This window comes from Euprymna scolopes, chromosome 9 (assembly GCF_053919585.1).
Source record: "Euprymna scolopes isolate OS-2025 chromosome 9, ASM5391958v1, whole genome shotgun sequence".
NCBI lineage: Eukaryota > Metazoa > Mollusca > Cephalopoda > Sepiida > Sepiolidae > Euprymna > Euprymna scolopes.
Window position 1 is genome coordinate 93,699,868 of NC_136490.1, and position 21,482 is coordinate 93,721,349.

General features: G+C 33.1%; 1 protein-coding gene across 1 annotated transcript in view; it reads right to left on the reverse strand.

Moving 5' to 3' along the window:
• LOC145284778 (putative acyl-CoA dehydrogenase 6) overlaps positions 1 to 21,482 on the reverse strand; it is a 168,236-nt gene that overhangs the window by 101,847 nt on the left and 44,907 nt on the right. The window contains exon 7 of the mRNA XM_080133745.1: positions 20,329 to 20,490. Within this exon, the coding sequence (XP_079989871.1) occupies positions 20,329 to 20,490 (162 nt within the window). The remainder of the gene's footprint in view (positions 1 to 20,328; positions 20,491 to 21,482) is intronic.

A 21,482-nucleotide genomic window follows, 5' to 3' on the forward strand; every position in this document is an offset into this window, starting at 1 on the left:
TTTTGAAACGTTCCTTGATATACTTTTTCTTTAAATACATCTTTAAAAAATTTTGCTACAAATTTTCAAATTAATGCTAGCCAATAATTAGTCATTTTATTAGTTTTCTCATTCTGACGAGAAGAGCTTTTCTTTAAAAATCCAGGAATTAAAAGCCGGGTTTTATATTCCTTGATTGAACACTTGATGATTTAATAAACTTGTAAATTATCATATTCGATTTTTTTTCATCATTTCAATATTTATGATAATGCTCTATTTACAATACCAGACATCTTATCACAATAAGATCTAATATATATATATATATATATATATATATATATATATATATATACAGTGAGAGCTGCCAGCTATCAACTACATAGTTGGAGATTCAATACCTAACTTAGGGTGGATGCTAGTCTAGCTACACTGAAGGGCTGTTATATAGCAAAAGAATCTGTGACTGACTCTCTCTCTCTCTATTATATATATGAGAGAGAGAGAGATAGAGAAAGAGTCAACCACAGATTGTTTTGCTGAATCACAGCTCTCAAGTGCAAGTAGACTAGCATCTATGTTAGGTATTGAACCTCTAACCATGTAGTTGATAGCTAGTAGCTTTCCAGACAGTGCTTTCTGTTCTTTATAGAAATCATTGGCTTGCGTCTTGAAACACAGCCTCGCAAATTAAATTCTTTCAATTTGTTTTTAACTGTACAAAGAAAGCACTTTTTAACAAGATCACACTGTTGTTCTTGATAGCATTGTCTTCCCTGTAAGAAGTAACTTTAGGACGACCAGATTTAGGGGCATCACGAACATTGCCGGTCATCCGTACCATTTCCTCATCACATTTCAATCTGCAGCCAATTTCTTGATTGGATAAACCAGGAAGGTAGAGATTAATGAGCTCCTGACGATCACTAAGAGAGACTCGATGTGTATGGACTAAATGTTACATTGCATAACCTAGGAACAACAACAATTATGATTAGAGATGCTAAAAAGTAGATATTTTACGAGTAGAGATGATAAAAAGTGAGCATTTTAAACTGGTTTTAAGCTCATTTGTTGCTGCAGTTTCATTTTGCCTTCTCGATTTGGAGCTAATCTTTTAAATGTGAACACTAGAATATTTAAATTAAAAGTCAAATATAAACAGGTAAAATTATAGAGGAATGAAAGGCAAATCAAATGAGATATAGGTTTTTTTAAATAGTTACATTCAATTTAGCTTAAATCTGCGGGGTTTTTTTTTTAAATGACAAGTGCAGACTTTCTTTTTGTCAGCACTGTATATTGTTGTACAGGATAAACTCCTAAACTAATGAACTGATCATTATGAATTTTGGAATATACTTTCTCAGTAACATGATCAGTAACATAGAATATTATTTTATTTTATTTCGTTTTTTTTTTTCTTGTAAATTTTAACATTTAGGAGATACATGTATATGAAGTTAAGTATGAGTTTACATATTTGAATGTACAGAATTCACTCCTAAACAAATTAACTAATTATTATGAAAACAAACTGCCTAAAATGGTCTTCATTTTTTACCAAGTTTGAAATTTTTTTTTTTTTTTAATTTCTAGTTGCCTGTATATATTAGTCAGAAATAATTTCAAATATAGTTATAGAAAAAAAAAGAGTTATAGAGAAAAAAGTTACAAATAACATTTCCAATATAAGATCAATTATTTAAAAAAAAAAAAAAAAAAAGTTAGCATGATAGTGTTTCTCTTTAAAAAAAATACAATACATGTTTACACTGTGTTTCTTACAGATAGCTGTAAAACGGCTAATAGGTTTAATGAATTGAAACAAATTCGTTTTTATTTAATTATTTTCAATCTTAAAAATACCAATAAAAATAATCATTTAAATGTTTAAACCTTTTTTTTTTAGATACATTCTTTATAGACATATTCTTTGTTTAATTTTATTTTTGTTTTATAAAATAAAGAAAATTTTTTTTTTTTAAATAAAGAAAATGTATTTAAAATATGAATTTTATTTATTTATGTTTCATTTCTTTTATGGACATTTTTACAATAGAGTCACCGCTTATCAAGGCCATGGAGGCCATATAATGATAAGAGTTTATCGGATTAACTAATTTATTTTATAGGACAACTCATTAAGAACTTGTTTACATCGGACTTGAAAATGACCATGTTATAGTCAGCTGGAAAGCAGCTTCGTAGTATTGTTCCACAAGTGACCAGTTCTGAGAAAAAACTTTGCCTGTGAAAGTTTTGTTTAGCTTTAGGTACAGATAGAGATTAATGAAATTGCTGTTAGCATTTGTAGCTAGTCAGGTGTTTGCCTCGAATGCTTTACATGACAGAACCATAAATACCAATAAAAATAATCAATAATCTGCCATGGAAATAATAATAGAGCAGAGATAGACCTGGAATGTCTCTTCTATGAGAAAGAGGTGGCAGAGAAGAGAAAAAGACATTTCCCACCAGATTTCAAAGTCAGTTTTGTACCCTGTTCAGGCAGGAAAGGGTGCTTTGAGCAGCTCTTCCCCAGACACATTTGGCTCTTATACAGAAAGAGGATTGCATCAGGAGTGAGATACCTTCTCAACTGAGATAATGATCCAACCATTTTTCTGGCGACCTTGGCAATGGATTTCATGTGTTTCATATCAATCAAGCTTGTCCAAACATGGTGCTTCCCCAAGATCAAAGCCATTCATTTCAATTGGAACCAGGTGGGGATCAGAGCATTAGTGATGGAAAGAGAAAAGCTTAGTTTTAGAGGCATTAAAATTAACCAGCCACCTTTTTCCCCATTGCATCACCTGCTCAAGGTCAGAAGAGAGAGAATCAATAAGATCTTGGTCATTGCCAGCCTTTAAAGTGTTGCCACAGATGGTCGTATCATCAGCATAAATATCTACAAATGATCTAAGAATGTGATTTGAAAAATCATTGATGAATATCAGGAAACATTGGCCTCAGGATATAACCCTGAGGGAGGCCAGCGTTGATACTATAAACTTCTGACTTCTATCCATCGACGTCTGCTCTTATAAGCCTATCTGAGAGAAAGAATTTAACAGTTGAGAGGACATTAACTGATTATTGACATCAGAGGAAATCAAAGAAAATTTCAATGGTTTCTTTAAATTGCTTAAAAACATAACCATTATTGAAAATTATTTAAATGTTCTAACAGTTAACTAAGGTTTATTTCCTATATCCTTTAATAACACAAAATACTTACTAAAAGATACTTTAGTTCTGGGATTGAGTTATGTTTAAAAAAGATTTTAATTGTTCAAATTAACTGGAATTTATAATTAGCTAAATAAGCCATCCATCTTTTTTAGATATCTATTAATTTCTCTACTTATCTCCTACCATGCTAATCATTCATGTGTTCCCTCAATTTTGTCTTGTCTGTTTACACGTTCCTATGATTGTCACGTATTAACTTCTGAACTTCAAAATCACCTCAAAACAATAACTAACAATGATTCATTGGATACAATTTTTTTTAATTGTCATTTCACCCCAAATAAGGCACAGAGCCACTTATTCGTGAGGGGCTACTACTTGGGACCAGATTTGCAGGGACACTATTTATGGAGTTGGGTAGCGAGATATCTGTTCACATTACGCTTGAATATCTGTTCACATTACGCTTGAATTTCTGCATGTCAGTAAGGTCAGAGAAGCAGAGGTTCAAGAGGGAATTCCAAAGTGCAGCAGTTCAAAAGAAAAACTATTAAAGTAGAAGGCTTTACGACATCTAAGGATCTCTACAGTGTAGAGGTGGGATTTTTCTGCTTGTCAGGTTTGAGAATATTGTTGTCAAAGGGGTACTTATGCTTGGAGTTTGTCAGAGCAATTAAGTGGACACAGATTAATACTTTACCCATAGCTGAAGGGAGATTATGGATCTATACTTTTCCCAAAGGTATCAGTGCTCACATAAAAAAAAAACAAGGAAAATAAACATTTTGCATTTTTCTTTATGTTTATTTGCCTTATAGCACGACAGGGAACCAATTCTTCAATCTTAGCAGATTATTCAAATTAGGCTCGTCAATTAAATAGCCAGAGTCTTGTTCGATAAGTGATACATAGCATCTTCCTTTTTATTGTTGTTGTTTTTTTTAATACTAGTGATTGTAAAAAATTAATAGCAACAATACACAATCATTCAAAGTTTAATAATACTTTCAGCCGTGACTAATACTTTGGCACCAAATCCAACAGAGTCTAGGTCATTTTTGAAATGTCTTTTCATCATTGACTGAGGAACAGCTGATGACCTATGCAGTTCTAGGAGATCCACCCTTCCAGGCCATTGCCTCCCATGTTTTAGGTGTAGTAAATTTACTGCTTACTATATGCGGCACCCCTACTGGGAAATATTGACAAGTTGCCCAGGTAATTTTTAATAGGTCAGAGTGCCTCTCATTTAAGAGCACTAGCACCTTCCATCACATCTTCCTGCAGTAGGAAGGAAGTAAATAAAAAACAATATTTTCAATGGTTTTTCTTCTGAGTATACAAATTGGCTTCCCTCAGCAGGAGGGAGCAGCTGCTCCAAATACGACCATTCTCTTTTGCAGTTCAGAAAAATGAGAAAGATTTTATCAGCTTATCCACTACAAGTTTCTGGTGACTTCTTCTTTGTAATGCAACACCTTGAACACATAGCTCAAATTCTACTCTTTACGCTTTAATGAAATTTTCCTATTTCTCCACATTCTAGCCTCATGTAGAAAATTCTGTCTTTCACATTATTTTTACAGACCCACATCTACATCTAATTTTTTGCATCAATTGACACCTCCAGTTAGAAAAAATGCTGAATGGGATGGTTAGTAGCTACTTTTTATATACTAATGGGTTACCATTTATCAAAGCCCACATGTATTTGAGGATAAGCCTTAAAAAGATTGTCAGTTTAGTTTGTAAAGAATGGGTGGTATGAGTAGAAGTTGATTATTCAAGAGGAAAGTTCAAAAAGTATTTGTTAACATTAAACTTGAAGGCAACCATGTTGCAATCAGTTGGGAAACAAACGTGTGGCATTTTATTTCACAGAAGGGAAATTCTAGGAAAGAAACTTTGCTGAGGTTGTAACTAGACAACTTCTTGTTGTGGATGTTTTATGGAGGGAACCAAATATTGGAGCTCAGTTGAGCACCTACCATGTAAATAACAATAGAGTAGAGAGAGCTTTGTAATGTTTCTCCCATGAGAGAGAGGCTGTAAGGGGGGGGGAGATTATCGCTACTCGATTACAAAGTCAATTTTGTACACTGTAAAAGTAAGAAAGAGTGCTCCCAGCGGCACCTCCCTAAATGTGCAGCAGTAATTTAATGCATACTAATTACAGAGTCTGTTTTGAATTAAACCCATCTTAATGTGTACGCAGATATTGACAACAGTATCAAAATAAGACGATAAGTTACAAAACCAATCAATGAGAAATATGACATACTTTCGGTTACAGACAGATGTCAAATCTCCATTATTCTTTTGTTTGCATGCTCATTACTCATTGATCAGAATAAATGCATAAGCAATAGACTCTCTGCATTGCAGATGTTTGATTGTGACAGAAATAAATTCAATGTTAGAAATAAAAGAAAATTAAATAAAATTACATGCAAAACACACATCATTGCAAATCAAATTATATTTGAATGCACTCATTTGGATGGAATCGCATAAAACTGTTATTGCGCAGCAGATAGATAAGTGTCCGTTTGTTTAATAAATCAACTTATGTTTTTATAAGTCTATGCGTGAAAACAGACAGAAATAAGCTAATAAACAAAGAGCAAACTAAATAAAACAAAAAAAAAATAGAATTATGCTTAAAAAAAGTCGAACTCCAAATCGATCATTTTGAATCTAGGAAAGATTTCATTTCGAAGCAAAGCAACTCGGACGTCCAAAATGTAATTTTCCTTTTATTTCAAACATTGAATTTATCATGATGCTGTATTCATTTTTACCTGTTCTATATACCTTGTTCCTTATTGGTTACTGTAGGGATGAAACAAAAGTATAATGCAAAGGGAAGTAATTCTTTACTTCTTTGGGCAAAGTTGCTTCCCTTTGTCCGTCGTCCTAAACTTTAAATTCTCACAATTTCTCGCAAGATCAACAACCGGAAGTGGAGAAAGTGGAGGGAAAACAGTGTGACTTTGAAAATGGCGAGATAAATATCATTCCCGTTCATCCATTTATCAAATTTGGACTTCTAACTTTCATTTATTATGTTTGAATTGTAGTTACATGTGTGTGTGTCTTCTTAATAAACGTTTATCGTTATGCAACAGTGAGAGGTTCCTTATTTGTTCATAAGTGTTGCGTTTTTCCATCATGAGCTGCTACATATCAACGTGAAAACTGGACTCTCTGCGGTAAGATATTTTATGTCATATTGATCCAATGCATCCCACGATATAACAGTTACCATCTTCCTATCTTTACCAAACTCATGCTACTAAATCAGGTTGTCTGAAGATACTGGCCTCCTACCTAAAATGCGCCAAACATTGGTGTCATTGTTTTTCGTTTCCTTTTGCAAAACTCAATCATGTTCTGCTAAATCAAATACAAAAATATTCCTCCACAAAACAAGCAAACCAAACACCATAAATAAATATTTAAAGATATAAACAACTTGAAACTTGTTCCAAAATTACTGAATTCAGCATTAAATGCCCCAGAAAGGATTACTATACCATAAAACAAAACAATCAAACCAAACAGTGTGAATAAATATTTGAAAATATAAAGAACTTGAATTATAAAATTATTTTCAAAAATTACTTAATCTGGCATTAAATAAAACAAAGAGGGTTGATATGCTGTAAAACAAAGCAATCAAACAATCTATATATACCTAGACATTCTCTCAGATATCTATTCTTTTAAGCAAAATGTCACATGATTCTATATATTGGGTTGGACAAAAAGATTCTTATTTTTTTTAATGTTATCTTTTAAATTACTAAAAATAGTTTTATATTCCTAATATTCAGAGTATGTATTTGCTGTAACAAGTGTTGGTGACGTTAGTGTGTAATAAGCCTGCGAAGAATTCTTATGTTTTTGCTTGTATTACAGGCCTTGAAATGAAAGGTAAAGCAGAGCACTGCTGACATGTGATGTTTTTTTTACTGCAGAAAAGCAAAAAAGCTACAGAAACCTGCATGAAGATATGCCATGTGTATAAGGAAAATGCTGCTTAAGAAATGGTTTGCTTGATTTCGAAAAGGAAATTTTTCAATGCGAGATGCTCTTCGCTCTGGCTGGCCAAAGACGATCGACTGTGATCAAGTGAAAAGTTTTTTGAACGTCATCTTTCTGACCACTTCAAAATCATTTTATACTCCTATTCTTCAAATCTTGTATTTATTGTAGTGAGTTTTGTTGATGTTAGTGCATAATAAGCCTCCAAGCAGAGAAGCTTTTACATTTTCCTTTGTAGTTTAGGCCTTAAAATGAAAGATCCAGCAAAGTACTAGTGATAGCTGATGCTTTTTTACTACAAAAAAGGAAGTTAGAGAAACTTGCATAAAGATATGCCATGTGTATGGTGGAGAATGCTACTCGAGAACGAGTGTAGAAGAAATCATTTGCTCTGAATAGGAAATATTTCAGTAAGAAATACTCCTTCCTCTGGCCAACCAAGGATGATCAACAGTGACAACGTGAAAACCATAGTTCAACAAGATTGTCATTTGACAGCCAGACAAATCACACACATTCTGAAGATTTTCAAAATCTGCATGAAAAATGAATTACATTAAAATAAATAAAGAACAACCAACCCAATAGATACGTTTTAAAATTATATTAAACAAAAGCAATATTTTTTAGACATTTAACTTCTAAAACTTTATTTTCACAGGCCCTCATAAAAGTAGAATGCATCCAATAATGAATTAAATCCTGAAAAGAGGAAGACAAGGTCACAGCACAATTTATTATAAGCATGGAGACCAATTGCTGTGTTCCGATGACTTTAAAACAGGTTAACTTTCCCTATTTTTACAATGTAAAACGGCAAACACATCAGAAGTTTCAAGGTGAGACGCATGGGAAATGTAGATAAAAGACAGAAAGCAAAAGTCAGGAATCACATGATTGATTAGCATGTTGGAATCTGAGGAAGATTTTCTTTAAAAGCAAAGTAGCTCAGACATGTGATATCCATAGCCCTTGAGCCCCTGGAGGGGCATAGGCCATCTACAACTTTTGTAGATGTTTTTGTAGCGAGGAATTCTTTTTTTATAGGGTGAGGGTGCTGGCCCCACGCCCAACCTTCCCAGAAGGTACATACAGCACCTAGCCTTCCCAAATAGTCACCCATCTGGTATTGGCCAGGCTCAACGTTGCTTAACTTCGGTGATCTGGCAAGAACCGGTGTGTCAACGTGATTGTGTCATTTATAGACATGTGATATGTAGACCTAATAATAACTAGTAGCAAGCTGGTTTCCCACTTACTCGACACGTCCAAGGCTTGTACCTTCAAGATGGTCTAACTAAAGGAAAATACTATTGCAACTTTTTTTTTTTTTTTTTTACATAGGCATCACCACATTATCAAGGCCAAGAGGCCACTCAAGGATAAGGCTTAAAGAGTGTACATTAGAAATTATAGTAATCATTAGTAATGAAAATTTGGTAAATTTGATAACTTATATGGAACGGCTCATCAAGAACTTATTTACGTTAGACTTAGACAACCATATTGTAGTCAGCCGGAAAGCAGGAAAACGGAAGACAATTCCACAGGCGTGCAGTTCTAAGAAAGAAGCTCTGTTCATGGAATCTACGTTTAGGTTTAGGCACAGATAAAGAGTGGGGGGAATTATTGATAGTGTTTACAGCTAGACGAGTGCAACTTCTCTTCCGATTTTCAGATTTTGTAATCATGCCCATATTCCTTTATTTTCATTTTTTAAATTGATGAGTTCCTATTCTACTGATGAGTAAGGGTGGAATAAATTAAAAAATTGACATAATAATTATATGAATGATTCTGCACTAAGAAACAGGTGCTGTCAAGAATTGAACATTTTAACATGCTGAAAGAAAGAAATGGTAAGATGGACAACATCTTCAAATTTGGAATACAGACTTTTTGTCATTTACTTACATTATATATATTTAATCCACTTCCTCTTCCCTGAGTGCTTCAAATTTGAAGAGAGGAAATCAGTGAAATTTTGATTACCAGTGCTCTTTTAAGTGCCGCCATAGATAGTGGTGTCATCTTTTTTTTTTTTACAAGGGAGTCATCACTTACCAAGGCCTGAAGACTACTTGAGGTTAAAGGTTAATTAATATAAGATGGTAGTTAGCAATCGTTAATGGTTTAGATTGTGTAGAATTTAGATTATTTAATATAATTTATAATAATTAGTAACTTAATTATTTACATAAATGTCAACAAATGATCCCACGATATGATTCGGAAGATCAGTAATAAAGATCTGAAACAATGTCGGACACAAAATAGATCCTTGAGACACACCAGCATTGACTCTATATGATTCTGATCTCTGCCCATCAATGACTACTTTAGGATTTAATTGATGTGAGGATGTTGCTAAATATTCCATAGCTAGCAAGTTTGTGGAGCAACATTTTGTGTCGGATACATACACAATCCACTATCACTACACAATCCCTATAGCTACATACCTAGAAAACAAAGCTATTAAAACTACCATATTGATATAGGATAAGAAGGAGCAAGAAGCAACCTTAGTAGAAGTCAGTGTCCCCCAACGATGTTGGGTGAAACACAGCTGAGAGGGAAAAAATAACAAAATACCAAGGTCTTATGTACGACATGTAAAAAAACTGGAATCTTAGGAAGATCTCTATCATTCCAGAAATTATAGAAAAAACTGGACCCATGAAAAAGAATTTCAAAATCTACCTGGCAAATATACCCGGTGAACCAAGAGCAAGAGGGATTCAAACAATTGCACTTAAAGGGACGGTTAGAATCTTTAAAAGATCTCTCGGTTGGAATGTATTATATAGTGGGTGATTGTTTGGCATCTGGTAGGATGTCCCATCCCAAGCTTGGACACAATAAGAAAATTTTTAAAAGAAATATTCAAGGCCTTTGATATATCAAGAGCTTTTGCTCTAAAAACAAAGCCCCCATCAAGAGATTCACTGATCCTATGTGATATTACAGCTAACACATTAACAGTTCACCTTGCAGGATGAAATCTATCTCAGATCAAAACTTCTAGATAAAATATTATTCTTTGTTTCTTTATATGAAGCATAGTTCTTAGATGGCATGCAGGATTCATAATAACGTAACGTGAAGAAAATATTGATGATGTGGATAAAGCATCTCTACTTTATAATGACAGAGTTGTTTTTTATGTTGTATGTCTTTTAAGGAAGCCGGAAATGAATCAAATTTGCTTCTGCTTATTTTTCTTTTTTATATTCGAATTCAATCTAATAATAATTATCAAGTCTTTGCTAACATTTCATATTGGTTTTCAAAATTTGTTCCTGTGTCTTCAAATCTTGCTTTAAAAAAATTTAATCTTGTAAATTGTTTCTTTTAATATTGCTTTTTAAAACTTTTTTTTAAATATTTTTTAATTTTTGCTTTTTTAAAATAGCATTTTTTTTATCTTGCTTTGAAACATTTTTTTTAATCTTGCCTTAAAAAAATTAAACTTGTTTTTTTAAATAGTCTTTTACTCTTATTTTTTTAATTGTTTTTTTTTTGTAAATATATTTTTTATCGTGTTTAAAATTTTTTAAATCTTACTTTTAATCTTTTTATTTAAATGTTTTCCTTTTAAAATATTTTTCTTTGTTTTTTTTTTTTTTCATTTAATTATTTTTTATTAAAAAAAATGTAAAAACAAACCCTACATTTTTCGTTCTGTTTATTTATTTTTTAATCAATTAACACAAAAAGATTCAAAACAAGACACACAACCATTACAAAATTTCACTCTATTTTTACGGTTTTATGAATAAGTTGTTCGTTTGTACTGTTATGCGTGATGAAAAATACTCCAAACCAAATAAATATCAAAATATTTGTTTCATTATTTAACAAAAATTACATTTTTCATCATCGCATCGGCGATGGCGATGCGACGCATCACATCTACTTTCCTTTCGCTTTTTCCCTTATTTTTTGTCTTATCAAAAGAAGATAATAATTCTCAATGTTATAAATAAGTTTGATAAATAAGACAGAGTTTCAGTTACACACAGACACCAAATCGCCATTCTTTCTGCCTTATGAATTCCGTATGCGTCATTCTCCCCTATTTTTATTTTAGTCAATCAATTTTCACCGGCCTCGATTCCTAAAGTAGTAGATTCGTTTCAAATAACTGATGGAAACAATTTATAATTTCGTAGAAAGATTTTTCAAGGGAGGTAACTTCTCATATTTTAGTAAGAGTTGTCTTTCCTAGACATTATTTTTTGCAATAGATCATTATTGTCATATTCAATATGGTTGTCTTCAAGTCTAACGTAAATAAGTTCTTGATGAGCCGTTCCATATAAGTTATCAAATTTAACAAATTTTCATTACTAATGATTATTATATTGTCCAATTTCTACTGTACACTCTTTAACCCTTATCCTTGAGTTGCCTCTTTGACCTTGATAATGAGTTGATACCTATGAAAAAAAAAAAAAAAAAGAAAAAGTCCAATGTGAACAAGTTCTAATTGAATCGTCCCCCTAAGTAATCCAAGATTCAAAATTCCCACTGCTTACTATGCTAAAATCACAATGACTAATGTATACCTATTAACCCTTATCCTTGAGTGGCCTCTGGGCCTTGATAAGTGGTGACACCCTTGTAAAAAAAAAAAAAAAAAAAGAAAAAATTTAAGTTATCAATCGTATTTGTACTCTTCCACCTAATTTTGATAAGGACCGTTCAAAATATTAAAATTGAAAATTATAATAAAACTTCCAATCAATATGCTTTTATGATTTCTCCGAGGTTGTTTTTATTTGTCAAATGTGAAGAAATCCATTATCTAAAAACAAATTCAGAAATTCCCTGACTCGCATGAAAACAAATTAAATTTTTTTTTTTTTTTAAATTATAAAATAAAATAAAATTCCAAACTCTAAAATTAGTCTCTCTCCAGCTATAAGTTAAATAGTTATCATTAGGGCTAGGACAACAGCATATTCTTTTCATTATTTTTACTCTCGAGTGTGTATCCATTGCTCTCTTATATGCTTTTATATAGAGTGCTGATGCGGTTCTTGATTGATTAACTGTGTCAGATATATACTCGAGAGTCAAAACAATGAAAAGAATATGCTGTTGTCATAGACCTAGTTATCATACTGTGGTGATATTCTCTATCGTTTATTTAATGGACTATTCCAATCAGGTGTTTTATAATTAGTTTTATTAACTTTGACTGGTGAAAGTTTGGCTTGGTTGTTTTGTTTTATAGCATATTAACTCTTTTAAGGCTATTTAATGCGGAATCCAGTAATTTTGTAAAAGGCTTTTATGCTTCAAGTTTTTTATATTTTCAAATATTCATTTATGATGTTTGGTTTTGTTGTATTATGGCATGTCAACCTTTTTTTTGGTTAATTAATGCTGAATCCAGTAATTTTGGGAGAAAAATATTATACTTCAAGTTCTTTATATATTCAAATAATTATTTATAGTATTCAGTTTGATTGTTTCGTAGAGGAAACTGTTTGTGCTTTTGACTTTGCAGAATAAGACTGAGTTTTGCAAAAGAAAGAGAGAAAAACAATAACATTAATATTTGGTGTGTTTCAGGTCATGAAGCCAGTATCATCAGACAGCCTCATCTGGTAGCACCAAAGACTGTTGAAAGAAGGCAAAAGGAAGAAAGAGAGTAGAAACAGTGACAAAAGTAAATTACCATATAAAATAACAGCATGGAGGTGGAGGGTCAAACCACAGTGAGAGAGGGTGAAGGTGATAGATAGCAAATTGATAACAAATGAGTCACTTGACAAGTTATGATCAAATTATGGCTAATTAGAACAATTAAAATAGATTTTGTTTTCAAACATAATTCCATCTGAAAACTAACAAATATTTAAGCATGTATTGTGTGTTATTAAAGTATATACAAAAAAAAAAGCCTAAGCGAAATAAACGTTGATTCACTCACATTTCATAGATTAACATACAGGATGATCACTGAAAAATTGGAGAACATAAAAATAAAAATAACTTTTACTAGCATAAAACAATACTCTATGTACATGTGTTTTTCTATTCTACAGCTCATCAGCATAAGTTGACTGTTATAAGGCTCGAACCTCGAACCATAAGTTCTATGATTGAGCATGTATACTGTTACATTATGAGCCTCTGCTGAAATTATGTGCTTTCGCTTTAAAGTTATGTCAATTATTTGATTATTGATTTTTAACGATAATTAAATATTCGGTATTAGTGCTATGTTTACGTCATTTTAGGTTAACTTTTAATTTCATTTTTTTTTTTTTAGTTTATAGAGCATCTATTCAGATTTTAAGGGTAATATTAAGAATTAAGTTGATTGAAGGACGGGAAGACTTGTACTGTCTTGTGTAAGTCCCAATCTTTTTTTCGGCCATTTTGGTGACCTTTTATCTATCAAGCTGAGACATTCCTCTCAGGCACTGCCTCTCATATTTCAGATGGAGTAAGTTTATTGCTTGCTGCCTAAGGTGCCCTCTCCAAGGAATGCCAACAAGGCTACTCAGTGTTCCTCCATTAGGGATACTGGCTTGATGCTCCCCACCTTCCGACTTTGTGTCACATTTTCTTGCAGTGGGAAGGAAGTAAATCCTGTGATTCATGGCAGTTATGGCTCCAGAATCATGAATCCTGTAACATATTTTGTTAATACACTTTTTTTAATCATACCAGTGTGTTCGTCATGATTATTACCAGTTCGCAAGGCCACTTTATTTGTAACGAGAGACTCGAGACTTAAATTGCCACAACTTACATCATTATTGTTGCTCTTTATTACACCTTCGCTAATTTTAGAATATCCATTTGCAATGCAAGGATCCGTGCCTAGACAGCATAAATTCATAAAAAATGATCTATCAAATGTGAAATTATGTTGGGAGTTTCTAACTAGATGATTTGTGTTTCAATGTTTCACTATTGCAATCCTAATAAGAGTCCCAAAGACTCTGCATATGATTGCTGTAAGGCTGATTGCTCAATAAATTGGAGATATATACTAAAAAAATCAAAATGTTGGATCAATTAGGGTTTTGTTGGATATTGGACTCTCGGATGACCAGATGGAATGAGGAGGCAAGAGGTGGCGCTACAAAAATGTTCAAATGTTATTGAATATGAAATATTCAATAAAGAAAACCGTTATTGAAATTAATGTTTTCAATAAAGGAAGAAATTGAAATGGATCTTTTCAATGGCAGAAAAATGTGTTAGAAGAGATATAGTTAAAAAATAAAATATTTACAATTGAATATTTATAATGAAAGATTGGAATTCTAGTTTACAATGATAACTAACAAAGAAAGAGTTATCACATATTCACGAAACACAAACCAGTCAAGAGAGTCAGTTAGTTAGTCAGGAGGAGCAGTCTGCCAGAAGAGGTTCGAGTTAGAGTTGTGGTAGCATTCAACTGGACCAACTAGAAGAATATAAGAACTACTGAAAAATGCGTGCGAATCCAAAGGAACCCAAAAACAGAGAATAAATGTTATATATAAAATATAACTTGGTCGTTATGAGTTTCTTGGGAGTAAAAGTGTCTTCAATTTCAAGGCAATACGTCAAAGAACTATTCAAGAAGGTATGTGTTCCTTTTGTCTGATCTGCTCCACAGCAAAGATATTATTCATCATGTTAAAAGAACTGTCCTTCATTATGTTATGTGTCCCATTTGATTGATGAAGTATGTCTATATGTGAAATTGTAGATGTGTAAACACCACACACACTCAGCCACCCACTTAATAAACATTTATGCATACAAGAAAAGAAAACATTACATATATACAAAGATATATGGATTTTTTTATTACCGTTTTATCTGTTTTAGTTACACATGTTTCTGTTACCGGATCGTATTCACGATCCAACAACTTCGTCAAACTTTAACAGAAGTGGTTATTATGATTTGTGACAATATTAGAAAAAAAAGGGGGGGGATCTCAATTTTGATCTGACAGCATTTAAGTTTTAAGATTTAATAATTAAATAAATAAATTAAAAAAAACATTGAACACGGGTAAAGTTGAGTTTAAAAACTTTAGCCAGATAGACACGGATTTCGAGTGTATGGAGAAGGGAGAGAGAGAGAGATGTAGAGAGAAAGAGGAATAGGTGGAGAGAAAAGACAAGAAAGGTAATGTTGTCATGGTGTCATATGGAATTTGACACGTTAATGATTTACACTGATTGGTGGGGGGGGCTTGTTCGGAGTAATTTGCTGTAAAGGTCTTTAAGAAATTAAATAATTTAAAATAAATTAAAAATTAAATTAAAAATTGCTGGGCATGGATTGAATAGGAATAAAATTATAAAATATGCATGTAGGTAGATATAGGTAATAATAATAATAATAATAATAATAATAATAATAATAATAAAAGATAAAAAAATATAATATATATAATAAAATAAAATAAAACTAATAATGATAATAATAAAATCATGATAATAATAAAAATAATAAAAAAAAGATAATAATAGTAACAGAGAGTGATACTAAGAATAAAATGATAAAGGTAAAATAATAGTAAACATGAAAGTAAAGGAAATTGGGTAGATATATACATATACATATATATGCATACATACACATATGTGTGTATGTATATGTATATATCTACCCAATTTCCTTTACTTTCATTTTTACCATTACTTTTATCTTTATCATTCTATTGTTAGTATTGCTCTCTGTTACTATTATCTTTTTTTATCTCATTATTATCATTATTATTTTCATTATTATCATTATTAGTTTTATTTTATTTTATTATATATATATATTATATTTTTTATCTTTTATTATTATTATTATTATTATTACCTATATCTACCTACATGCATATTTTTAATATTAAGAATTCAGGTGATAAGTCATCCCCCTCTCAGTACAGACCAATAAGTCTCCTGTGTGTCATGAGTAAGTCGCTGGAATCCACAATAAATAGAGAAGTAGTCAACCACCTCAGCAGAAATAAACTTCTTAACGACACACGATATGGTTTCCGTTCTGCTAGACCTACAGCAGATGTGCTAACAGTTATATCTCATAGGATTAACGAATCTCTCGACAAAGGCTTCATTTCTAGGGCAATTGTTCTTGATATATCAAAGGCCTTCGATAGGGTTTGGCATAGAGGCCTACTACACAAGATTTCCAGCTACAGTATAACTGGAAATGTTTTCTCAATCATTAAATCATTTCTCTCTGATAGGCTCATAAGAGTAGTGGTTGATGGGCAGAAATCAGAGGCCCACAGTATTAATGCTGGTGTCCCTCAGTGGTCCATACTGGGCCCAACTCTCTTCCTGATCTACATCAATGATCTCCCAAAACACATACTAAAATTCTTCGTTGACATCTATGCTGATGACACAACCATCTATGGCAACACATCAAAGGCCGTAAATGATGATGTTCTCTCTGATTCTTCTTCTCTTTGATCTTGAGTGCGTGTTACAGTGGGGAAAGAGATGGCTGGTTACCTTTAATGAATCTAAGACCAAGCTCGTATCTCTACATCATAAACACTCTGATCTCCATCTGGCATCAATTGAAATGGATGGCTCTCGTCTAGGGGAGGCCCCATGTTTTGATAAGCTTCTGGGTTTGACCTTTACTCCTGATCTTAATGGAACACATACATCAAGTCTGTGACCAAGGTCGCTGGGAAAATGGTGGGAGCCTTCTACCGTTTCAGAAGATATCTCACTAATGATGCAATTATCTATCTATATAAGAGCCAAGTACGTCCAAAGATGGAGTACTGCTGCCACATATGGGCAGGAGCTGCTAAAAACAGCCTATCCTGCCTTGACAGAGTACAATATAGACTTTGTGGCTTGGTGGGGATGCCCTTTTCTCTTCCCTGCAACTTCTTTCCCACAGAAGAGACGTAGCGAGCCTGTCTTTGTTCTATCATTATTTCCATGGCAAGTGCTCGTCTGAGCTCCATTCTCTGGTCCCCCCTTGCCAATCTTTTTCAAAAAACACCCGACTAGCTGAAACCACCGTCAATAATTTTCCCCACTCCTTATCTGTGTCTAAATCAAAATGTAGATTGCACAAACAAAGCTTCTTTCTTAGAACTGCACACCTGTGGAACTCTGTTCCGCTTGCCTGTTTCCCTCCCGACTTCAACCTGGATGTCTTCAAGTCCAACACAAACAAATTCCTGATGAACCGCTCCCCTAATTAATGACATCTTACCAATTCTCCAATACTATTGCTACACTATCCCATTGAGTACTGTACACACAATAACCCTTATCCCCGAGTGGCTATTGGGGCTTTGATAAGTGGTGAACTCCATGTAAAAAAAAAAAAAAAATATATTTTATAATTTTATTCCTATTCAATCCATGCCCAGCAATTTTTAATTTAATTTTTAATTTATTTTAAATTATTTAATTTCTTAAAGACCTTTACAGCAAATGCATTTAAATAGGTAATTCACTTAAATTGGTTGTAACTTTTGCTTATCTTAAGAGGACACATCTTAGTTACTCCGAATAAGGCCCCCCCCCAATCCGCGTAAATCATTAACGTGTAAATTCCATGTGACACCATGACAACATTACCTTTCTCCTTCTCTCTCCACCTACATCTCTCTCTCTCTCTCTCTCCTCCATACACTCGAAATCCATGTCTATCTAAGGTTTTTATACTCAACTGTTCGATGTTTTATTTATTTATTTATTAAATCTTAAAACTTAAATGCTGTCAGATCAAAATTGAGTTTTTTTTTCTTGTTTTTCTTCATCGTCTTCTAATATTGTCTTTCCAAATCATAATAACCACTTCTGTTCAAGTTTGACGAAGTTGCTGGATCGTGAATACGATCCGGTAACAGAAATATGTGTAACTAAAACAGATAAAACGGTAATAAAAAATATATATTTGCTCTGCAATGGTATTGAGCACCTTCTTCAGGATTTTACTAATTACCAGTTTTGCTATATATATATATATATATATATATATATATGACACGTATATACACGTGCATATGCATCATGATGCACTAGATGATATGAGCTGCTAGACGACCCATGTGCATATATATTACACATACACAAAAGAGACACTATATGATATAGCTCAGCTACATATACATACATCAGAGAAACATGTATATATACACATGAGTACCTATTTACTATGCCTCCCCACGGGACAGAGTTAGACACCAGGGTCGTTTTTTAACGTGGAGAAAAGGTACAAAAATAAAAATTGTCTCAGTCGTGAAGGATTTCTCCTCCACCGAAAGAGAACAAGAAATAGAAGTGCAGCATCTGAAGAACAGATGGTATTTATTTGCTCCCCCACTGAGCAAATTAGGCACAAGGCCGTTTTTAATGTGAGGTAAAAACCAGCTCCCCTAAAAGTAGCCAAAAAGGGGGCACTCTGGTTACCAAAAATAATAATTGTCCCAGTATAGAGGGTTTCCCCTCCATTGACTGGTACAAATTATCTTAAGTGCAGCATCTGAAGAACAGATGGTATTTATTTGCTCCCCCACTGAGCAAATTAGGCACAAGGCCGTTTTTAATGTGAGGTAAAAACCAGCTCCCCTAAAAGTAGCCAAAAAGGGGGCACTCTGGTTACCAAAAATAATAATTGTCCCAGTATAGAGGGTTTTTATTTAAATGCTGCCCACATCAGCATTATGTGGCACAAGGCCGGAAAGTGGGAACCCCGCAGGCTCCCCTAAAGGAGGGGCACTCCTGCAATTTTAAAAATTGCCTGAGTAACCCCGTCGGCATTCCCCGGTCGGGGCGCCTCAGGCAGCAAGCAATAAACTTGCCCCACCAGAAAGCCCGGTGGCAAGGCCTGGGAGGGTGGACCTCCTAGGTATTACCCAGGCGGTTCCCAGTATAGAGGGTTTCCCCTCCATTGACTGGTACAAATTATCTTAAGTGCAGCATCTGAAGAACAGATACTACACTTTGATCTTGACCAAAAGGCCAAGTACACATGAGTATATAAAATTTTAAGAACCCAAAAAACTAAGTAAAATAAAAGAGATAACTTGAGGTTTACACTTGTTTCTTCCATTTGACTTGTATGCTCTATAAACTGATAATAAATCTCAGTTATTTTAATTTTCATCAGAAGGTCGATTTTTAATATCGAGAAAGATTTATTTTGAATGGAGATAAAGGTATTACTTATTTTTTGGTGAGTGTTCTTTTTTTTGTTTTAATAAACAAACGAATCATGTCCTTATTTGTAAAAACCAGTTGTGTACATTTTAAGCATCCTAAATTCTCGTTTTCAAATTACTTCTCAAAAGAAATGTTGCACTACATTAAAAATCAGGGTTCCTTCAGTTTTTAACAGACTATAGATACCCACGAAAAGGTGCCTGCACGTGAAATTTTTGTGGCAGGAGTTGCGCAATCTCCAACCACACATCTCCTGAATTGACATTGTTAAATACCAGTGGCAAGTGAAGTGTATGTACAAGACGACTGGAAACAAAGTCCGAGATAAGCAGAGAGCACATACAGCACTTAGAATTCCCAAATGGTCACCCATCTGGTATTAACCAGGCTCAACATTGCTTAACTTCGGTGATATGAGAACTGGTGTGTCAACGCGATATCAAAAATCAATTTTGTGAAAAAATAAACAAAACAACTCGGGTTATTATCCATCTGCATGCAGGTCAACGGGTTATAATGCGGGTTATTATCCATCTGTGCATGCAGGTCAACCAGAAGTAACCATTGCAGACGTGAGGTAATCTCTTATTTTTTTATTATTTTCTGAACTCCTCAAAACTTAACTGAACATCTTTATTTACATCATTTAATTATTTACATCATTCTCCTTCCACTCTCCCTCTTACCATTTCTCGTCTCATTCACCCATTATTTACCTCATTATCCTCTTCTTACAATTCCACCTTCTATTCTTTTCTTCCCAGATCTTCTTGTCTCATTGCCCTTCCTCCCAGTATTTAAAAGATCCAATGTGCAAACAAGCATGCAAAAATTACCAAGTTTTATAGAATATAGAAAATATAAACGATAAAGATAACTAAAAGAAATTGTTTTTTAAATAAATGAAGATTCTTACCAATGCTTTTGTGAAAGAGAGCTTTCAACAATTCTAATTCTGTCTGAAGTTCTGCAAGTTTGAAATGAACGTACTGATTGTTTAGTATAGGTGACCCAAATATTTTTCGCTGCCTTGTATAATCAATGGTTAGTTGGATTATATTCTCCAGCGGTTCAAGCACTGAAAGTGAAAGGAAGAAAAAAATAAAGACCAAAAAAAATGAACATGTATCCATCTCACTTCAATGATCACATATGCAAACTTAATGTTTATAAGCAACGAAGCTAAGTCTTAATCTTTATAATAATTGAAAATATTAAAAAAGAAAGGAAAGAAAATCACATATTAGAATATACGTTTATGAGAAATGAAGGGAAAGCTTGATCTTAATATTAGCAATGGCGTATTGTTACCACATCTGGGTTGGTGAATCAATTTCTAGTCTTTCCTTATTAGACAGAATCAAAGAGAAAAATCTGTCAACCAAGCTCCTACTCCTGTCCCATCACCACAGTGTTGCACCTCTGTACTTGTTTTACAAATACTTGTACTTTAATAGAATGTGCCCTTATATCTTGCTTAATTGCTCTTCCTCTCAGCATTTAAAAGATTCAATATGCAAGTAGGCAAGCAAAATTATCAGTTTTAGTAAAATATTAGATTCTCTGTTGGCCCTTGAAGAGTAAGTGAGTGAAAAAAATAAAAATCAGGAGACCTCCAGAGCACTACTATAAGCACTAATTCTTATTCTTGCCTTTAGTTATAGTTATATGTTTTATATTTATGTTTAAATCAGTTTTTTTAATTTGTCGGGATTGCTACATTAAATCTTTTCTGTTGATCTTAAACATTTGTTTACTGGGCATCTTGGAATATTTCATTTTCATTCTAAGGGAATCAACATGATAATGGTTGATTTGCACTGATCAAACACTGGCTATATAACTAACTTATTAGTATTATTATTGTTATTGTGACTGTTGCGATCTGCACCAACCACGCTAAAAATGTACTTTTTTTTTTAATCCAATTCTAAATTATTATTGATTGCCTTTCGCTATATCTGTGAGCATTTCCTAATTTTAAAATTTTGAAACAAATGTTAAACCTAAGGGAAGGGGGGGGGGAGTCTATTTTAAAAAAGGAAACAAACAATTGTTGTTAGTGAAAAA